The sequence below is a fragment of the Cibotium barometz genome, chromosome 28 (genome assembly GCF_041138505.1).
Source record: "Cibotium barometz isolate CiBa-2024 chromosome 28, ASM4113850v1, whole genome shotgun sequence".
Taxonomy (NCBI): Eukaryota; Viridiplantae; Streptophyta; class Polypodiopsida; order Cyatheales; family Cibotiaceae; genus Cibotium; species Cibotium barometz.
This window is the reverse complement of record NC_141073.1, coordinates 31,142,600-31,162,708: the sequence shown is the minus strand read 5'-3', so window position 1 is coordinate 31,162,708 and position 20,109 is coordinate 31,142,600. Positions and strand designations below refer to the sequence as shown.

Here is a 20,109-nt window from a genome sequence, read left to right as displayed (position 1 = left end):
TCTCTTCCACAGAAGACGGAAGTTTGCTCCAACATCGCGTCAGGAGGTTCAGAGCTTCAGGAACGACGGAGATGGTAGGTGAAAGGTTTCCAGAGATAGGTCAGGGGTGACTCAGGTATTTCCAAGCAGTTTTAGCAGCATTTGCCATTCAGTTCCCGCTGTACATAGAGTCTTGGCTCAAAAGATTTCACTCCTGCAGACGACCTCAGTCCCGGCAGCAAAGGACAGAACGGGCAGTGGTTCGGAGGAGAAGGATCACTAGAGGAGTCGAAGGTTGCCACGTATACCACCCAGCAACAGTTTAGCAGCGGGGAATGTCACGTGCACACCATTCAGATGTACAGTGACATGGCATCATAAACATCATCAGGATTTATCAGGCATTATTCAAGCATTTAAATGAAACCACATGGTATGGGTTGGATTCAGCATGGTAGCATCACATTAGCCATATAGACCAGCATTTGGGGCTTGTGGAGGCAGCCAACAGCATGTATACATCAGCCGACTAGCGTTTGTACCCTTTTATGACATTTATGGTATTTTATGACAGTCGTGGGCTTTTTGCATCTGGCCGACTGCAGCCAAGCTGGCTGACCAGCACCTGTTCCCTCATATAAATAGAAGCACATCATCACATCTCACAAGAGAGCATTCAACAAAGTGTTATCCAGCGTTTCTCCTCCAGGAAGCCTTGGGAGCAGCATATTCAGCCACGCATCAGCATTCAATCCATCATATTCAGCAAACGCATCTATCTCCTCACCGTTTCCTTCCCAGGTAACAGGAGAACATCTGCGTTTTCAGCATCACATCAGCATTGCTTCAGTCCCAAAGCCATCCCTTCAGCGTTTCCTTCCCAGGAGACAAGGGAAAGACAGTGGGACAGCAGTATATTCAGCATATAGGCAGCATATTCAGTATCATAGATCTATTTAGATCTCATTGTAAACGCATTCATCATCTAATATAGCTGCATTGCATTGACACATATTTGTCTATCTCTTAAACATCATTAAGTGCAGTTTAGTCAGACTAAGGTTGTGATTACTACGGTCGAAGACCTCACATGTCACAGCTCTTGTGTGGGAGCACGTTCTATCTCAGGAGCTCTTTGAGCACCTCCCCTTTGAGGCGTTACTAGCTGTATGGTAAGTGGGCGTGTGTCATCACCACACACAACCCCAAAGCCCTTTGGCTACCAGCAAATTACGGATCATGAAACTCCAGAGGGAGTAGTTAGATCCATCCAACTTGTCCTCCTAGGTGAGCACACCAAATACATCTGTAGCATTTTGAGCCATGTCAACAAAATACACCTGCAAGAAAACCAAGCACCAATGTGCACTGCCAGGCAACCAAATGTCCTGTGCAAATTTTTTGCCTGCAAACTAAAGCAAGTGTAAACCTGCACCAAATTGTCCAATTACACACAATGTGTATACATATGCGACAAATCACTGCTGTAATCCCCAATTACATGCTCCAATCTGAAGAGCCCCAATTTTTATACATTGCAATTGCTTCAATGTGCAGTTAATTGGCCAATTTTCACAAAAGCTCCAAATTTTTGGAACTGAAAGAGGCTCAATTTGCTGATTTTGACCTCAATTTGGAAAACTCCCAAATTCTAAGCAAAGCAGCATGTCCAATTTGTCCAATTTGTCATCAAATTGAGAAATCAAGAAATCCTCCAAATTATCTGAACCCTGTACCACCTGCAATTTTCCAATTTTCCTGGCAAAGGGGAATTTCGGCAGACCCCCAAAATATATATATATATATAAATCTGAAGCAAAGGTACTTGCAGGTGAGGACAGTACTTATGGTGTCACTCGCGCAGTACACGAAGGCATAGGCATCACCCGGGCAGTACGGAAGCTGGCCGGCGCAGGTACAGTTGGCGGGACTGAGCTGGAGGCCGTACGATGTCAGCCGGGCAGAGGGTGCAGGCGAGGATGCTCTCCGCCCGACGAGCAGGACAATGGGCGTTGTAGGCCTCCACGAACTTGCCAGCGCACATGGAGGTCGACTGGAGCAAAGACGGAGGTCCCCACACTAGCTCAGCCAGCGGGCGAGGAGGAGACGGAGGTCCCCACACTAGCTCAGCCACCGTGAGCAGGAGGCGGAAAACGACGGTAGCGGTTTGCTGGGCAGTAGCGCGGTCGATTGTGGCAGCAGGAGTGGGGGGCGCCGCCTGTGAGGTGAGCGGTGGCGGTCCTCTCCACACTAGTGCCGCCAGTTCTAGGCGGAGCAGAGGACAGAACAGAGTTCTGGACAGAAACAGACAACGGACGGACTGGCTCCGACGACGGAATTCCACAGGCGACAGATCTGTTCGACGGAAATTCATAGAAAACTGCAGAGACTGAATTTCCAAAAACTGAGAACCTCCAGAGCTCTAATACCAATTGTTGGTGTTGGACTTACACACTCGCACACACAGAAACCTGCACATTAAGGTTAGGTGCAAGAAGAAGAAGCTCACACAAAAATGAGAGAGAAAGAAAGAAAGAAAGAAAGTTATATTAACGACCACGGGAGGCTGAATCCGACCTATGGGACAGATCAGGTACATCCATTTACATTCCACTCTGGGTATCGATGCCAAAGAGGCATAAAACTGGAAAAAAAAATAACTCAAAATGAACTCTTAAGACTCTTAAGAGTTTAAATTACAATGGGTTCTATTGCATCTAGTTCAAAATTGAGTTTCAAAATAAAAATAGCTATATTTCATCCATGGATGGATTTGCTCTTGAGGGAGGTGGGGTACGGAATTCTTTAATGATTGCTTGCCCTCCTCTGTATACTGCCCATTTTCCATTCTTTCTTGCTTCTTTAACTTTATTCAGCTCTGCCGATCTGTTCTTGAGTTGTAGCGGGGTGAGTTCATCAGCTATCCATACCTTTGTCCCCTGGAGAGACCTTGTTTGCTTCATCACTGCTATTTTCTCATTGTTGTCCATTTAGGAGACTTTTTCCTGTGTACCTATAATAGAGATAGGGTCTCCTAAGTCCACGAAGGGGACTACTTTGCTCAGTTGTGCTGTAAGTACATCTGTATCTAATATGTAGTCTTCTTGAAGCTCTGGAGCTATGTCTGTCCTATCCCAGCCTTGAGGAAGACCACCGACTTTGATTACCTTTTTGTTACTTTCCATTCGTTCCTTTTCTTTGACCGCTGATATGACTTCTTTAACAAAATGTTGTGAGTTAACTAAATTTACCTTTGAAACATGGTTTGTCGTTTCTGTTTGTAGTGTTGTAGGTATGGGTCCTTCTCGTGCTTCCTCTTGCTTCGTCTTCATGGCTTGCACTTGCACTTTCAGTTCGTTGATTTGTTCATCTTTCTTGATGGTCTCGTGTTTCAGTGCTGCTAATTTTCCCTGGAGTTTCTTCAGTTCTTGCATGAGGTAGGCTTCCCATGGTGTCGGCTTGCTCACGGGTGGAGGAATGGGCGGTAATCGTGAAGCGGTGACTGAGGCAAAAGACTTCTTACTTTCCATGTGTTGCTGCTGATAAAGGAGAGGGCTGTTGGTGGAACGAGTCTCCCCTCAAGAGTACCCTCTCCCCTTTGGGGACACTCAGAAAATGGGACCTACAAGATGCTCAGCTACAGGTGCAGGGGGGCGCGCAAGGTATGGGCTGAGTGGGGCGCGACTAACAAGCGACGCGCTGGAGAGAGAGAGGGCAGGGTGCGCGCAGGCGACGCGCTGGAGAGAGAGAGGGCAGGGAGACGAGGGGCTGGCGCAGAAGGCGCTGGAGGTGCGAAGGCGAGGCGCTGGAGGTGCAAACGCGCTGGAGAGAGTTGCTTGAACTTTGAAAACTTGAGGGCTGGCAGAAGGTAGGCGCTAGAGAGAGAGAGAGAGAGAGAAAGAAAGAAAGAAAGAAAGATTTTATTAACGTCTTCCAAAAGACCGAACTCGGCCTATGAGACAAATCGGAGTACCTGTATGGGGTATCCTCTATCATCCCAACAAAATGAAAAAGTACTGAACTAAAAAGCTGAATCTGGGTGTGCAATAAGTACAATGAGTGGTGAAGGGGATGGAGCTCTACTACTAGGAGAATGCAAAGCTATATGCATGGAGTATACAATCATGATAAGCAACCTAGCTAGCTCCATCTTGTACCATACTGGGGGTATAAAATGGTATACATCAGTGAAGGGGGTGTCCACAGCTCCCTGAAGAACATGCCTGGGTGTGCTCTGAAGCGAGCCAGTCGCTCCGCACCCTCTCTGTGAAACTGAGCTCTGATCTCTATCATCTCTCTCTGGTATAGGCGTGGTGTCCGAAAGCCAGGTGTCCTCTGTCTCCTGCAGGCTCTAAGTGTCTCTGCTCTTTGGAGAGTAATTCCCTGCCGTGTAGGGGCTGGGAGGGGGATGGATCTCTGAAAAAATGTAGTAATCTGTGTCTATTGCCCCCCTCTGGAGCTATCTGAGCCTGTAATAATGTCTCTTTGTGGCGCTGTATGTCTAGAATGAATCTCCCCAGTATGCGCTGGGGAGCTGCCTCAAAGATCTGGCGTAGGGATGGGATATCTCTCTCTGATGGCTGTATATGCTCTGCATCTGCATAGCTAATGCTCCTCACTCTCCACCTCCTCTCTGCACAATCTGCATACCCTCTCCTCTCAGGAGATCCGTGCTGCTCTGCCAGTCTCAATCTCCAATCGGTGTGATGAAACTCTAAGCTGACCAATAGCCACTCGGGAGCCGTGTGGTAAAAAGCCCTCCATGTATCTAGGCCTCTCTATAAATCCATCATCGGTGATACTCATGAAGTGATCTCTGTAGTATAGCATCTTCGGTGGAAGAGGCTATGTAGGCGATATCCATGTCTCTCGTGTATAGAGCTGCCATAGATCCTGTCTCAATACTCTGTTCCTCTCACTATGAGAGAGACGGATATGTGGTGCATCCCTGTCATACTGGAATGGTGGTAGATGATCCATTTAGGCCATGCTGTGAGAACCAATGTGTGACCTGTGCATACCATGATCCTCTGTCTCCTGCCTCAGCCAGCTGTCTAGATGCCTCACAAGCTCTGTATGACAATCTGTCCTGTGGCATCTCTCTGAATCTGTCTAGCAGGCATATAGTCTGAAATATGGCCTCTACCATCATAGGAGGTGCAGCAAACTCTGCTCGGATAATGTCATGAGGTACTGACGGTTTGCTGCGTATCATGCGTGCCATCATGAGAGCCTGTGGTCTCTCTATCTGTGTCCACCAATGGGTAGCAAGGCCTGGCGCCCATACCGCTGCTCCATACATCAATGCCGGTGTGACTAATGTGTCAAATAGCCACCCCTTTGTCCGAGGCTCCTGAAAATGCGCCTGGTGGCACTGTCTCTCTAGCATAGCCAATGCTGCATATCCCCGTGTCAATCTAGCTCTGGCTGCTAAACCCATGGTGAAGCGTGTGGCTGCTGCTGCAGAGAAGGTAACCCCTAGGTACACGTATGATGTCACCACCTCCACCTGGCGTCCTGCGAGAGTGAATGTCAGCTGACTCCTGCCCTGTTTCGATGTATGAAAGGCCATAACCTTGGTTTTCCCAAGGTTCACAGTAAGACCCCTCTGTGTGCAGAAATCATCGAGTGCATGTAGATGCTGCTGTAGACCACCTGGAGACTCAGACACTAATACAATATCATCAGCATAGAGCATAATATCTTCTGAGGTACCTGCTAAATCAACTCCATCTCCGCCTCCCCATGTAATGAGAGAGAGAGAGAGAGAGAGAGAGAGAGAGAGAGAGAGAGCCAAAAGTGTGGTAGCAACAAAATGCAAGTCAACCCTTGCATGTGTGTCACATCCATATAATATAGAAGTGCAAAATATTATATGTAGAGTGTCCTTTCACACTTGATATCCAAGGGGAAAAACCACATGGGAAAAAGTGCCCTTGGTTAAGCCCTGTTCACACATAGCACTACCATAAGTGAGCATATGCCTACACATGTTGGGGCAGCTATGAATGTACATTGCCTTTATAATGAAACAATGGTTCTCACCCCAAAAAAAAAAAAAAAAAAAAAGTGTGTGCACATGCGTGCATGTGTAGCAGTCATGCAAAAAGTCTCCAAGGATAGAATAGCCATCAGTAGATTAGGTAGGCAAGGGACTGTGTGTACATATGTATATGCAACCCTAACATAGTTAGATGCTGTTTTTTCATTCTTTCGTTACTCTTTGTATAGATATGTGCGTTGCATGTTGGCTCTCATATGCCGTATTTGGCCTCAGAAGACAGTAGTATAATCTCTCCCTCTCTCTCTCTCTCGAGTCTCTCTCTCTCTCTCTCTCTCTCTCTCTCTCTCTCCTTTTTGCATGTGAGCAGGATTGTTTGTTTGCACCCCTTGGTGGCTAACAATTTTATTTGCAAATTATTAATTTTCCTGCATATATGTGTGTGTATGTATTCACATAATATATATACATACATACGACTCTCAAAAAAAACAGACCTCCTATTCTTTGGGCTCGTTTGTATCTTGCTGCCTCTATTGAGAATTATAGTCTGCATTATGCATATGTTTTCTTTTGACTAATAGAAGGACCTATCTTGGGGGGGAAAAAAACTAACCTGTCACCAGAGCCAATAGGCCAGTCTACTGCATGGGTGGAAAGCTCAAATTCTTTCTCTATTTCATCCAGTAATTCCAATGCCTGTAGTGCTGGGCGATCCATCTTGTTAATGAACGTGAATATGGGAAGTTTGCGCATTCGACAGACCTATCGCAATACACAAAAAGCTGAAACACCACAAATAATTGCCAACCACAAAGATGCCACTTCAATTTTTTCCCTTACGACTTTCAATATCTAATTAGAAAACAGGCCGACCTCGAATAGCTTCCTTGTTTGTGGTTCTAAACCTTTTCCTGCATCTACCAGCATGACTGCATTATCTGCAGCTGCTAAAGTACTGACCTCAACTCCAAAATAGCCACTCAGTCAGCCTAGAAAGCTCCAAGCATTGCAAAAAACAAAGAATTTGAAAGGAAATGAATGATACGGCGACATGTGCCATATGGAAAATAGTTAAAGATAAATGTATGCCTTTGGATAAAGGCTATCATACCGGTAGGTATCCTCGCCAAAATCCTGCAAATGAAGACCAAACAAGCCTCATTACAAGCGATCATCACTATAAAGCTTCACCAAGATGACATCCTACACACATGAAACACGCTAAAAGGTGGTATCTCATACACATGAACCACAGGGAGTTTAAACAATATCATTTTTACCAGTTACAGAAGCACAACACCCTAAGTATCAAGGTTTCAGGTCACTTCTAAACAAAGGCAATAAGTGAAGCCATGATATGCTGAACTTCCAAGAAAAAGTGTGATGAATGAATTTTCACTGGCTGGCACGAGAAAAGATTATAAGGAGTTTTTTAAAGAAATGTGTACTATGGCAACCCGGTTACCTTGTTAATTTTGAGGCTGAAAAAGGATAAAAAAATATGAGCAATATAACTAATTGGTACTGGCCTAGGATTAAGGACAGATTCATAGCAGAACATATACGAAGCAGATCAATAAATTCTGACTCACAGGTGCTTACAGGCCGTGTAGTACACCCAACATGCATTTTGAGCCCCTCTTACATTGTTATGGCTGCATAGACCTACCCATGCTTCATTGACTTTTAGCAAGACATGTGATGAAGAACGTTAGGCCACCTTACTTCTAGAAACTTTTATCCATCCTATGCATGCATCACATCCCCCATCTCTACTTCCATCCTCTTCACCATAGCAATAAAGGTTTCAGATGTTTGGGCAAAAAACTTCTGCTATGAACTTTTTTTAATTCTTGAACTTGTTTTTTGATGCAAGAAAAAGCTGTTCTTTAGGTTTGACAGTAACATAGAGCCCCAGTACTCCTATGTTTATTATATGTAACATGAATCACTTCGCTGATATGGATAAGAGTAAAAAGAATGCGCCAATGAGGTGATAGCTCAAGTAGTAAAGATGTTTGGTAAAGGTGTTTGCCTATGAGGTGATAGCTCAAGTAGTAAAGGTGTTTGGTAAAGGTGTTTGGTAAAGGTGTTTGCCTAGGACCAACAGGTCCTAGGTTCAAAACAACCCTTGGTGTTTCCTTGGCGGCATCGCCTATGGGCAGATAATTAAGCGCCTACGAGTGGTGGAAAATCAGTAACTACGGGAGTATCTTGGGCCTAAGGCCAGTCCAAAAAAAAAAAAAAAAGTTAAAAGAATGCATAGAGAAAGATACTCATTCTAAGGTATCTTGGGCAATTGAGGATTTTTAAATTGTTACTACTTACTATATAAACTTGGCTTATAGAAGCTTCTTCAAAACCATGAAGACTGAACAATTTTTTCAAAGCCATAAAACCAAATCTCCCTTAATCTAGCAATTCTAGCAGAAAAAGATGGATAGGAGACGTTGAATGAAAGTGTTAGAAAAAGATGGAGAGGAAGCATCAGAAGGTGGTGCTCTAAAAGCATTGACATCCACAAAAAAATTGGGAAATTTTTCATGTATCAAACCTTGCCTACCTGAAGGCTAGTAAGAAAGGGCAGTGACGACTGATCACTTAACTTTGAGGAAAAGGTGAGGAGGCATTTGGGACACTCAAAAGCATTCTTTCAAAGGCGGACCTTTACTTCTTTCTACCTGGGTTGTAACACTAGAATCCATCATTCTTATTGGCACGATCACGGGAAGCAAATCAGCCAGAGGCCACCTGGAGACAACCTACCCTCATCACCGAATGGGGGCGCATTACGAATGTTTAGTTACCTAACGGGTCCCTCGTTGAGTTCAACTCCAAGGTCTTGGCTGTCAATGTTATACAAAAAACACCCCCCCCTCACATTGTGCAATGCGTCTACAGCACATTGGAGGATGGACCGATGGCTTCTCACGTGACTCACCCTGATCTCGGTGACGTGAACAGCCAGCTTATCATTCACCACGTAGGCCAAGTGGTGGAAACCCCTACAATGAGTTCAACTCCAAGGTCTTGGCTGTCAATTTTATACAAAAAACACCCCCCCGCACATTGTGCAATGCGTCTACAGCACAGTGGAGGATGGACCGATGGCTTCTCACGTGACTCACCCTGATCTCGGTAACGTGAACAGCCCTTTCCCACGACCTTCTCCCAGCTTATCATTTACCACATAGGCCAAGTGGTGGAAACTCCTAATAGTATCTTTCTTGGACAAGCCCCAAAGCAAGTATCCCCAACCAGGGAGTTTCACCCACCTTCATTCAGTGCATCCAGTTTTCCAGGCTTCGCCAATGTTCCCCCTACCGTAAAATGGTGCATTTGGCTGACAATGCCCATAGAGGTGGATCTTTTCCAGGAACTCTCACAGGTTGCAATGAAACGCATTTCATACCTTCTCGAATGTTTCATGCTTGTTTTTTAAACTGCATTTAAAAGAAATATATATTGGGGTCGCTATCAAATAACATCCTGCCCCATACAAATGACCAGGAAAACGTGCATTGCTTCTCGTTTTGCACACTGGCCATCCTCATCGAGTGCCTGCAAGTGATGTCTTCAACAAGACCCACCTCAAAGACACTGTGTAGTGAAGTTTGGGTTCTAGACTCTCTATTTGTAACTCTATTTGAATCTTCAATGAGAATCAAAAATCACAATTCAGGTTTCAAAATGCAAAGTATTTGGTTTTTATGATGATGAATAACAAATTTACGCAAATATTGCATGCTCCATACAATTTATAGAGGTTGTGGGCCAACACTGAAACTTCAATCCCCCCTCCCTCCCCCCCGAAAGGTATGAAACGTTTTGAGAAAATACGAAATGTTTGTGAAATATTTATGGAATGTTTTTAAAACCAGGTTCAGCAAATGTTTTTAAAACCAGGTTCACCAAATGCCTCACAACCCTGGTCTGACTTAGGAGGCGCCTCACACGATGCCTTTGATGCCCCCACCCATCCCCTCTTACATTAATGTAATAAAACATGCAGAATGGCATGTAGCAAAACTTAAGAAAACCCAAATGAAAGAAAAGTTGAAACCCCATCCCTAGCTAGGGAATGCAGCGCAATAGCAAGAGCCAGCCAATACTTAAAGAAAAATCTAGAAGTGCTCAAATGCTATACAAATGGATGGCCATCTTCCATAGCTTAAATAAGGTACTAGAAATTGATATAAGAAGCATCCCCAATCAATATAAGGGGCATTGGTGATCAATTTAAGGGGTATCGGTGCTATGTTAGGGGCATCAGTAATCAATATCAAGTATAGTGATGCAGCTCTGAAGAATGCTCTGAAGTTGGACACCCTTAAATCAAGTTATGTCAAATAAAAGTCAGAGGTAACCACTCCTGGAGTAAGACATTATGTTTAGTATTAAATATCTAGGAAACTTCATCTAATCCAAAACAAACACACACACACACACACACACACATATATATGCTTGTTATTATTAGCAAGCAAGCACGCCCGCGCGTGCATGCACGAGAAATGAAATGATATATTAACGTCTTCAGAAGGCCAAAATGACCTACGAGAGAGAGAGAGAGAGAGAGAGAGAAAGAGAGAGACCTGATGCCCAGGAGTGTCAAGCAGAGTAATTTGATAGCCTTCTGTCTCAAAAACCAGAGCAGTAGATGTGATGGAAATACCTGAAAGCACAAAAGTAAAAAGTCACACTAGTCACACACAACAATACAGCACCAAACTAGCATGCATACTGGTGTAGAAAGAAATGTGGGAAAAAATATGGATTTTTTATAATTAGTCATGTCATGAAAATATATACTCAAGCTTAGACTTGGCAGATCATGTGTGTGCATGTGGGCACATGGGTGCGTTGAGTGTGTGTGTGTGTGTGTGTGTGTGTGTGCACGCGCGCGCGCGCACATGCATGTGTGCATGTGCATTTATGCGTGTATTCATAGAACATGTCAATCAAACTACTCAAAATTCATACCTCTTTGTTTCTCAAGTTCCATCCAGTCGGATGTGGCGTGCCTAGCTGCTCTTCTGGCCTTGACAGCACCAGCCTCATGTATGGCCCCACCATAAAGCAATAGCTTCTCTGTCTACGCAAAAGATAATGGCATGACCAAGAGGCACACTTTTCTTTGATGCCTAGCATACTATGAGATTAAAGCCACTTTCACAACCTATTCTCGGTGCAATTTGGCCCTCTTGGACCAAAGAAAGGTACATGGCACTCTTTCCAAATGAGATCTCACACACAACATAACCAATCAATTTCAAGAACAATTTAAGCACATGGATCAAGAAGATGAAAGAGCAACAGGAAGAATATGAGGAGCAAACAATGAAGAAAAGGTATCCAAAGACAAAGAAAGGGATCACTTCAAGGAAGTGAACATCAGAGAGGATGAACTAAATGAGCAAGCTGACAATACGTAGGAAGATAGCCGAGGAAGCAACCATACCAAAGTGTCACGATTGTGACTAACTCTCTTAATCTCTCCTTAATTACTCCTTAATCCCTTATTAACTGAAAGGACACCTGTGAAGGGTCACACCCTTACACATGGGTCACTATCAAAGGACATGTCTATTCATTAAAAGACACACCCCTAAGTCCAAAGGACATAACCGTTGACTTAAGAGCCACACCCCTTCCCACGGATGTGTCTCTTCACTTGTACCCTTTCGGACTCTATTTAACAAAGGCCCCTGTCTCAATGCAAACAACTCAATCTTTCTTGCAGCATTTGTGTAGAAGATGTGAGCCCTGTTAGAAACAAGGCAGGAGGGTGTTGCATCATGAGTTAAGAAAAACCATTGTATCATATCGAGCTTTTGAAAAGTGGGGTTTAAATGCAATTGGTCCTTTGCCCACAACTCCTAGGGGCAAGACCTACATCTTGACTCGAGTGGACTATCTGACTAGATGGTGGGCTAAGGCTAGATGTGTGAAGAGTGTTACTGCTAAAGAGGTGGCCATATTTGTTTTTAAAGACATCTGTGCAAGTTTTGGTATGCCATTAGAACTGTTGGCAGATCAAGGGCTTGGGTTTAGAGGATAGATTGTATAGGAGCTTATGCAGAATTTGCATATCACACACAGGTTTTCAACTCTTGATTAACCCACAATGTTAAAAAAAAAACCCATAAACTTACCTTACGGGCTCCTACGAAACGGCGCCACCCTTGCGGCCGTTTTCAGCCACGCGCTCGCCGTCGCTTGCCTTGGTCTCCTGCGCGCCAGCTTGCTGCCGCCTCCCTTCCTCGAAAGCAGCCTTCTTCATTGCTAGGCTCCTGCGGTCTATGTTGGTGTTTGGACCAGCCACGTGTAGTTGGTGTTCTCCGTGGCTTGACGGCTACTACCTTGGTGCTTCTTCTCCAGCGATACTATTTATTATGGCAACCTCCTTCAAGTGTGATCTTTCCATTTTCTTGAGTATACACATTTCACATAATGTGGAGTATTAACATATCAGCAACCCGCCATTTCATTCTTTTGCGGGCTCTCCACTCCTCCGGGCCAATACCCTTTTTTACGGGATCAAAGCACCTCTCCGATCATGTGGACACACATTACCCTCTTCTCCGACGGCTTATGGTGGCAGAGGAAACCTATGACTTCAGTTATTTACAAGATACACCCTCTCAGTCCATAGTGCCCTCTCCTACCCGTGTTTCTTCACTAATCCCAGCCCCTGTTCCAGTGAGTGTGCCCCCCTTTTTCCAGCCCACTCATTACCGCATACAAATAGCCACACCGACTTCTCACCTTCGAGAATTCAACGTGTGGGTGATCCGTGTTCGTACTTCTGCACAGGATCTGGATCATTATTGTTTTATACTCAGGCGTCATCCCTATCTGGGCGCTATCCTCTCCGAGCGTAGCATCATTTTTCATGAATATTGCACTTATTCTGAGGACATTCATCCATCTTCATTCACGGTGCGCCCCTCTACACCGGAGTATACACCCTTGACACCAGTAGCTGCCCCTACCCCTGTACCTTCTTCTCCAATAGCACACTCTCGTGCGAGCCCAGTCCCAGAGGATCGCCCTTACTATACTGGATGGTCTATAGCCACTTCACCAGTACGTAGCCTCTCCTCTCGGGATTTCCAGATGCCGCACCCTCCAGCCGATGGTTCTTACTAGACCCACCGGCGTCATCAGCAGCAAAAACCCCCAGAGCCTCATCACCCTGAAGCCTCTACATCAACATCTCCTCTCATGGCAGAACCTGTTGACATACCAGCCCCTCCGGAATGGCAGTCAGCTTTGTTGCAACTCCAACAGCAGTTCCAACAGCAAGTCCACGAGTCTATGGCATCCTTGGCCTCTCAGATCCAGCAGCTCCACACGGATCGCCACTCCTACACAAGTTCCGTACCAGCAGCAGATGTTTCAACAACAGTACCAGCAGACGAAGACGTCATTCCTTCCGAGATAGAAGGCGACGAGCTTAAAACTCTTTATCGTCTTTTACAAGCCAGTAAAACAAAGAAATTGGAAATTAAACCCCCTGACTCTTATGGTAGTCAGCGCAATAAGCGCATCTTAGACCAATGGCTCTACAAATTGCAGTTATACTTTGAAACCATGACCCTTTCTGACTCCAAAAAGGTGATTTTTGCAGTATCCCTCCTCAAAGACACTGCTTTATTATGGTGGCAACGACGACAGCACGCTGGAAAAATGGTTACAACGTGGGAAAATTTCGAGCGGGTCCTCCGTAAGCAGTTCATACCTGCCAATGCGGATTTCCAAGCCCGTACTCACTTACGCCATTTGGACCAAACTGGTTCCTTGGCCTCTTATATCTCCCACTTCACCAACTTGATACTGGAGATTGATTCTTTGTCTCTAGCGGACGAACTTCATGCCTTCGTTGAAGGGCTTAATCCCACACTGCGTGCCGATGTTCAGAAATATAACCCTGTCGATCTTGCCGATGCCATACGATATGCCGAGCGCGTTGCAGACATTAATTCTCGAAATCTGGCCTCTTCCGGTCGAGCTAATGACTTGCAGAAAGCCAATGGATCTCGTATGAGCCGAGATAGTTGCAAAGAGTGATCTAGCTCTTCTACCTCCCGACCTAATCCCCAATGGAATAATTCTCAACACCCTCGCCGATCAAAAGGATCGTCCTCTTTTCGGTTCCGACGTTCTCACTCCTTCCAACCACGCAGTTCGGATCGTGGACGGGACCAAAGACGTGACCAATCTCGCAATCCTCGTCCTTCTACTGTTCCTTCTGGACGGGATCAACAAAAGACGGGATTGTGCACAATTTGTAATGGACCTCATCATTGGTTTGAGTACCCCAAAAGACCAACCCATCGATAGAATTCTAATGCCGAACCCCCCACTTCTGAGGAGAAATCCCTAGTTGCTGACAAAGGAAAGCGTGCAGTTAATCACCATGCTATTGCACATGCTTCAGTAATTACCGCTACTGCTACAGCACAAACTACCTCTTCACCGTTGCCTCAACGGTCTACTCAGGTTTTGGTTCTTCAAGGTTCTATTTCCAGTCACCCTATTCAAGTGCTCATTGACAGTGGGTGTTCTCATAATTTTGTGGGAACCACCTTGACTCAAAGATTGAAGATTCGGACTTCTCCAAGTACTGTTGTTTATGAAGTAGAGCTTGCCGATGGTTCCACATCCTCGTGTAACACCATTGCCAAACACCTCTCCTTTCGAATTCAGCACTATCGTGACAAATTGGATTTCCAAGTCATGAATTTGGCACATTATGATATGATCCTTGGTCAAGAATGGTTGTATCAATATGATCCCCTAATCAGTTTCCGGAACCATTCTATACAACTTGCTCAAAATGGTATGCTTGTGGCTCTCGAAGGAATCAGAGACCAACCTTCTGCACCAACCCTTTCAGCTCTTCAAGTGAAACGGTGGATCCGCAAGAGTGGTTGTTCCTCAGCACTTTTAATGGTCTATTCAGCCAACGACCCTCCCGAGGACATAGATACAAAGGTGATGTATCTCAGGCAACCTTTCTTTGCTCCATACTTGGATCTTTTTCCTCAGGAGCTTCCTGCGGTTCTCCCACCTCGTTGACCATGCTATTGATATTCTTCCTGGCAGTGCTCAGCCTACTCGTGCTCCATATTGAGTTTCTTTTACGGAATCTCAGGAGATACACAGCGACAACTTACTGAATTTTTGGAGAAAGGACATATTCGACCAAGTAAAAACCCTTTTGGAGCTCCAGTGCTTTTGGTGAAAAAGAAGGATAAGTCTATGCGTCTTTGCATCGACTATCATGCCCTTAATAAGTTAACTATCAAGAATAAGTATCCTCTTCCACGCATTGATGAATTGTTTGATCAATTGCTCCATGCAAAGGTCTTCTCCAAAATTGATCTTAAGTCTGGATATCATCAAATTCGCATTCGCGAAGGTGATGAATATAAGACGGCTTTTCGCACAAAATATGGTCATTACGAGTACCTGGTCATGCCATTCGGGTTAACCAATGTCCTACAACATTTATGAGTCTGATGAATGATCTTTTTCGTCCTTTTTTGGACAAGTTCGTTATTATTTATCTTGACGACATCCTGGTGTTCAGTCGTAATATGAAAGACCACAAGGCACATCTTAAGATTGTTTTCTAGGTGCTTCGAGACAATGCTCTTTATATTAATCCAGGCAAAAGTGAATTCTTCAAGACATCCTTGGAATACCTTGGACATGTTGTTTCAGCAGACGGTATTGTCAAAGAAAATACAGGTTATTGTCAATTGGCCAACTCCCACAAACATCCATGATGTTCCTTCTTTTTTAAAACTTGCCAACTTCTATCACACAAAGGTTCATCGATTTTCCGAAATAGCTGCTCCTCTCACCGAACTTCTAAAGTCCGCTCTTGCATTCCAATGGTCTGAAGCCGCAACACAAGCTTTTGAAAATTTAAAGACAGCTTTGACAACAACTTCTGTCATGGCTATTCCAGACCCTACTCTCCCCTTTGATGTTTACACAAATGCTTCAGATATTGCCACTGGTGCCGTCTTAATGCAACAAGGACGTGCTATTGCGTTTGACAGTCATAAGCACTCTGCAATTCAAGGAAGATACCCGATATATGACAAGGAATTTTTAGCTATTGTTCATGCCTATCGTGCATGGAAACATTACCTCCTTGGTGCGGATTCAGTGGTGAAAACAGATCATCATTCTTTGAAATATATCTTCACGCAGCCAGTTATGAATACTAGGCAAGCACGCTGGGTCGAATTCTTAGCCAATTTTCATATGACAATTGAGTATGTTCCTGGTCTTACCAATGTGGTTGCGGATGCCCTCAGTCGTATGCCGCCAGCTTCGGTCTTGGCTATTTCTACAGTTGAAATGGATATACCTCAAAGTTTCAAGGACCGTTATTCAACAGATCGTGATTTTGGAAATGCATTTCGAATTCTCAATTCTCAGAATGCAACTCCTTCCGACTTAAAGATTTATGGAGCATATACAATAGTGGATAGTTTATTATATTATCAGGACCGTATTTGTGTACCTCATGATACTCATGTTCGAAGAGTATTGGTGAAAGAACATCAGGTCACTTATGCTGCACACCCAGACATCAACAAGACTTATCGTCTTTTGACAGCTACATACTATTGGCCTCAAATAAAGCAAGATGTTATTAAGTTTGTTACAGCGTGTCTCTCATGCCAACGTATGAAAGCTAGCAGACAAGTTTCACCTGGTCTTCTTCAACCACTTCCAGTTCCCAATGAACGCTGGGAAAGTATTAGTTTGGATTTTATCACTTCATTGCCACGTTCTTCTGAAGGCAACAGATTCTTGTGGTGGTTGATAGATTTTCTAAAATGACACATTTCATCCCGTGCAAGAAAGCAGCCCAAGCTTCAAATATTGCAGTACTGTTTATACAATATATCTTCAAACTTCATGGATTGCCAAAATCTATAGTTTTGGATCGAGATCCAAAGTTTACAGGACATTTTTGGACTTCGAAATTCAAGTCTCTTGGTACAAATTTACTCTTTAGCTTTGCTTATCATCCTCAGACATATGGACAAGTGGAACGAGTTAATCAGATTCTGGAAGAAATGCTGTGACATTACGTTCAGTCTCGATTAGCTTCATGGGAAGAATATTTATCTTTGGTGGAATTTGCTTATAATAATTCTTATCATTCAGCTATTGGAATGACACCTTTTCAAGCAACTTATGGCCATACTCCATTTATTCCTGCCAACTTTGTTCTTCAACATAAAGTGACTTTAGCACACCACCTCATTCAGGAAATGCAAGATATTCTATTACAGATTAAGGATAAGATGATCAGCGTCTAAGAGCACTATCAACACACAGCTAATAAGCGTCGTCGTCACATTGAATTTCAAGAAGGAGACTTGGTATTATTATATATTGCCCCTCATCGATACAAGACAGTGAAATCAGTTTTCCCAAAGCTTCGCCAAGATATTATGGACCCTTTCATATTATTAAGAAGAACTCATCTCTCAGTTATAAGTTGGAGTTACCACCTTCTTGGGATAGAATTCATCCAACTTTCCACATTTCTTGGCTCAAGAAGTTTGTGGACGGTGATTTTCCAGTTTTAGATCATTTGGATTATGTTCCAGAAATCGAAGATGAACACATACTCTTAATTCCGGAGATAATTCTTGATGTCAGACAGAAAGAGACACGATATAAACTCACTACAGAATTTTTGGCTAAATGGAGAGATCTTGATGATTCCGACTCTACTTGGCAAAGTGATGAAGACTTACAAGAATATCCAGAACTTCTTCGGAAATTCTGTCAAAGACAACCATCTCTTCTTAGCCGGAGTCTTATTTTAAGTAGGAGGGAATGTCACGATTGTGACTAATCTCTCCTTAATTACTCCTTAATCCCTTATTAACTGAAATGACACCTGTGAAGGGTCACACCCTTACACATGGGTCACTATCAAAGGACATGTCTATTCATTAAAAGACATACCCCTAAGTCCAAAGGACATAACCGTTGACTTAAGAGCCACACCCCTTCCCAAGGATGTGTCTCTTCACTTGTACCCTTTCGGCCTCTATTTAAGAAAGGTCCCTGTCTCAATGCAAACAACTCAATCTTTCTTGCAGCATTTGTCTTATGTTTATTAATTAAGTCTTAATCATGTTAATAAAGCTATAAAAGCTTTACACAAAGACCTAATGGCAGATGAAATCTGAGCAAACAATGAAGGAAAGATATCCAAAGAGGAAGAAAGGGATCACTTCAAGGAAGTAAACCTCAGAGAGCATGAACTAAATGAGCAAGGTGACAATCTGTAGGAAGATAGCCGAGGAAGCAACCATACCAAAGACCTGATGGCAGATGAAATCTGAGCTATTCTGAACCCTCCTAGATGAGGGAATAAGCTGGAAAGAGACGGCTCAGCCACTCCAAAAGGTCTGATCAAACACCTAGCTCAGCAAAGACTCAACTTGCGTCATTCCAAAACTGGCCTTTAAGTTAAAGCTCAATATATCATAATTTTTAGGAGCTGTAAAGAAAAACCCAGGAATTCATGCTCAAGGTTTTGAAATTTCAGAGCAATTTCATGAGGATGAATGGTAAATAACTTTTTAGTCATTACAAGAGAAAGCTCAAGAGTACACACACACGAGAAGATCCTCACTAGAAAATTGATGAGGAGAGCCTTTGTAAAAAGGTTCCGAATATTTCTTTCAAAGAATTGAAAAGCAACAAGCTAGAGGGCCAAAGAGACCCAAAGCTCAGCAGAAAAGACCACGGTCCATGCAATGCCACACCCAGACACGGGGAGGACCATTTTTTTTCTCCTGGCAATCCATGAGTATGGATTCCACTTATCCATGACCACTATCTTCTTAGGTTTCCAACTGTTTTGCTTTGTTTAGGTTGTAAGGGATGCCCTATGCCCATCTTATCATTGCTCTCGTGGGGCATTTAGGCCCTGGAAGATGTTTATAAACCCCTCTCTCTCTCTCTCTCTCTCTCTCTCTCTCTCTCTCACACACACACACACAGCAACACTTACCAGTGTTGTTTTCCCTGCATCTGGATGAGAAATGATGGCAAAATTGCGTCGTCTGGAAATCTCCTTCACTAAGGAGACAGTGAATGAAAGGCCAGCCTCCTTCTCTTCATCAGATGAGCTATCTTGGGTTCTTGGGAAATCATAAGAATCTTGGTAGATTCTTGGAGAATCCAAAGAATCTTCAGAGCCCTGTGCAAGCGTAGGCTCAACAAGGGATTCACTGATGGCGAGCACTGAGTGTCCATTGGGCACCAATTGGGCGATGGGCTTTTCGGAAACGATCGGAGAAGAGACCAGGGGGTCTCCAAGTGAACATGAGACGCTCGTGCTGTGGAGCTGTCTGGTTTTGAACGGGTGGGCGAGCAACGGTGGTGCAGACGCAATGGAGTCTGAGCTGAAGAAGCCTTTTGATGATAAGGCCAGAAGATTTAGAGAGGCCATATTGATGATGAAGGCCTCTCTCTCTCGATCGAATTTAAAACAGCTACCACCACAGCAAGCTCCTGGTGCTCATATGCAAACTAAATCGGATAGATTCCCGCCCACCTCCGTTGTGCTACACCTCTCCCTTCCTCCGCCCATCATTTGGTATGGGGGGCATGGTAGCACTTGTGCATGCTAGCATGCACATACATCCCACTCAAAGATCTCTAATCATTCAAGATTTTCCGCGTCCACTGCCACGCATTTTTTCCCAACATGCTTCTTCCTCCAATCAGATTTTCTTAGCTATACTTTTTTTCGAAAGATTAATTACTAGCAAGCAAGGTTTAAACCCGAATTCCTCTCAATTGTTTTTAGCTAGATTATGCAAAGCGTCATATATGAGTCCCTCCAAAGAGCTTTACAAACAAGCAAACCTATTCAAGCAAGCAACCCATCTAGCATGCACGAATCCAACAGCACACTAGGAAGCAAGATTAAAGAAGAGGGAGAGCCGACAAGCATTGCAAGGGAATAAATGTATATTGCTTAGTGTCAAAATTGACTTATATACAAATGACTAGCTTTCACACTAGGCTAGATAAAACTTAGAAATAGTCCACTAGCACTAGTT

General features: G+C 44.0%; 1 protein-coding gene across 3 annotated transcripts in view; it reads right to left on the bottom strand.

The window, feature by feature from the left end:
- Nucleotides 1-19,616, bottom strand: part of LOC147622747 (uncharacterized) — a 115,221-nt gene extending 95,605 nt beyond the window's left edge. For all 3 annotated transcript variants that reach the window (XR_015269496.1, XR_015269497.1, XM_086822377.1), the window contains exons 1-6: nt 19,053-19,616; nt 10,967-11,078; nt 10,579-10,658; nt 7,095-7,117; nt 6,857-6,938; nt 6,597-6,745 (exon numbers count right to left, since the gene is read on the bottom strand). Coding sequence is in view for 1 of the 3 variants with exons in the window: in XM_086822377.1 (XP_086678503.1) it covers nt 6,597-6,745; nt 6,857-6,938; nt 7,095-7,117; nt 10,579-10,658; nt 10,967-11,078; nt 19,053-19,493 (887 nt within the window). In the remaining 2 variants the exon portion in view is untranslated. The remainder of the gene's footprint in view (nt 1-6,596; nt 6,746-6,856; nt 6,939-7,094; nt 7,118-10,578; nt 10,659-10,966; nt 11,079-19,052) is intronic.
- Between the last annotated feature and the right edge of the window lie 493 nt (nt 19,617-20,109).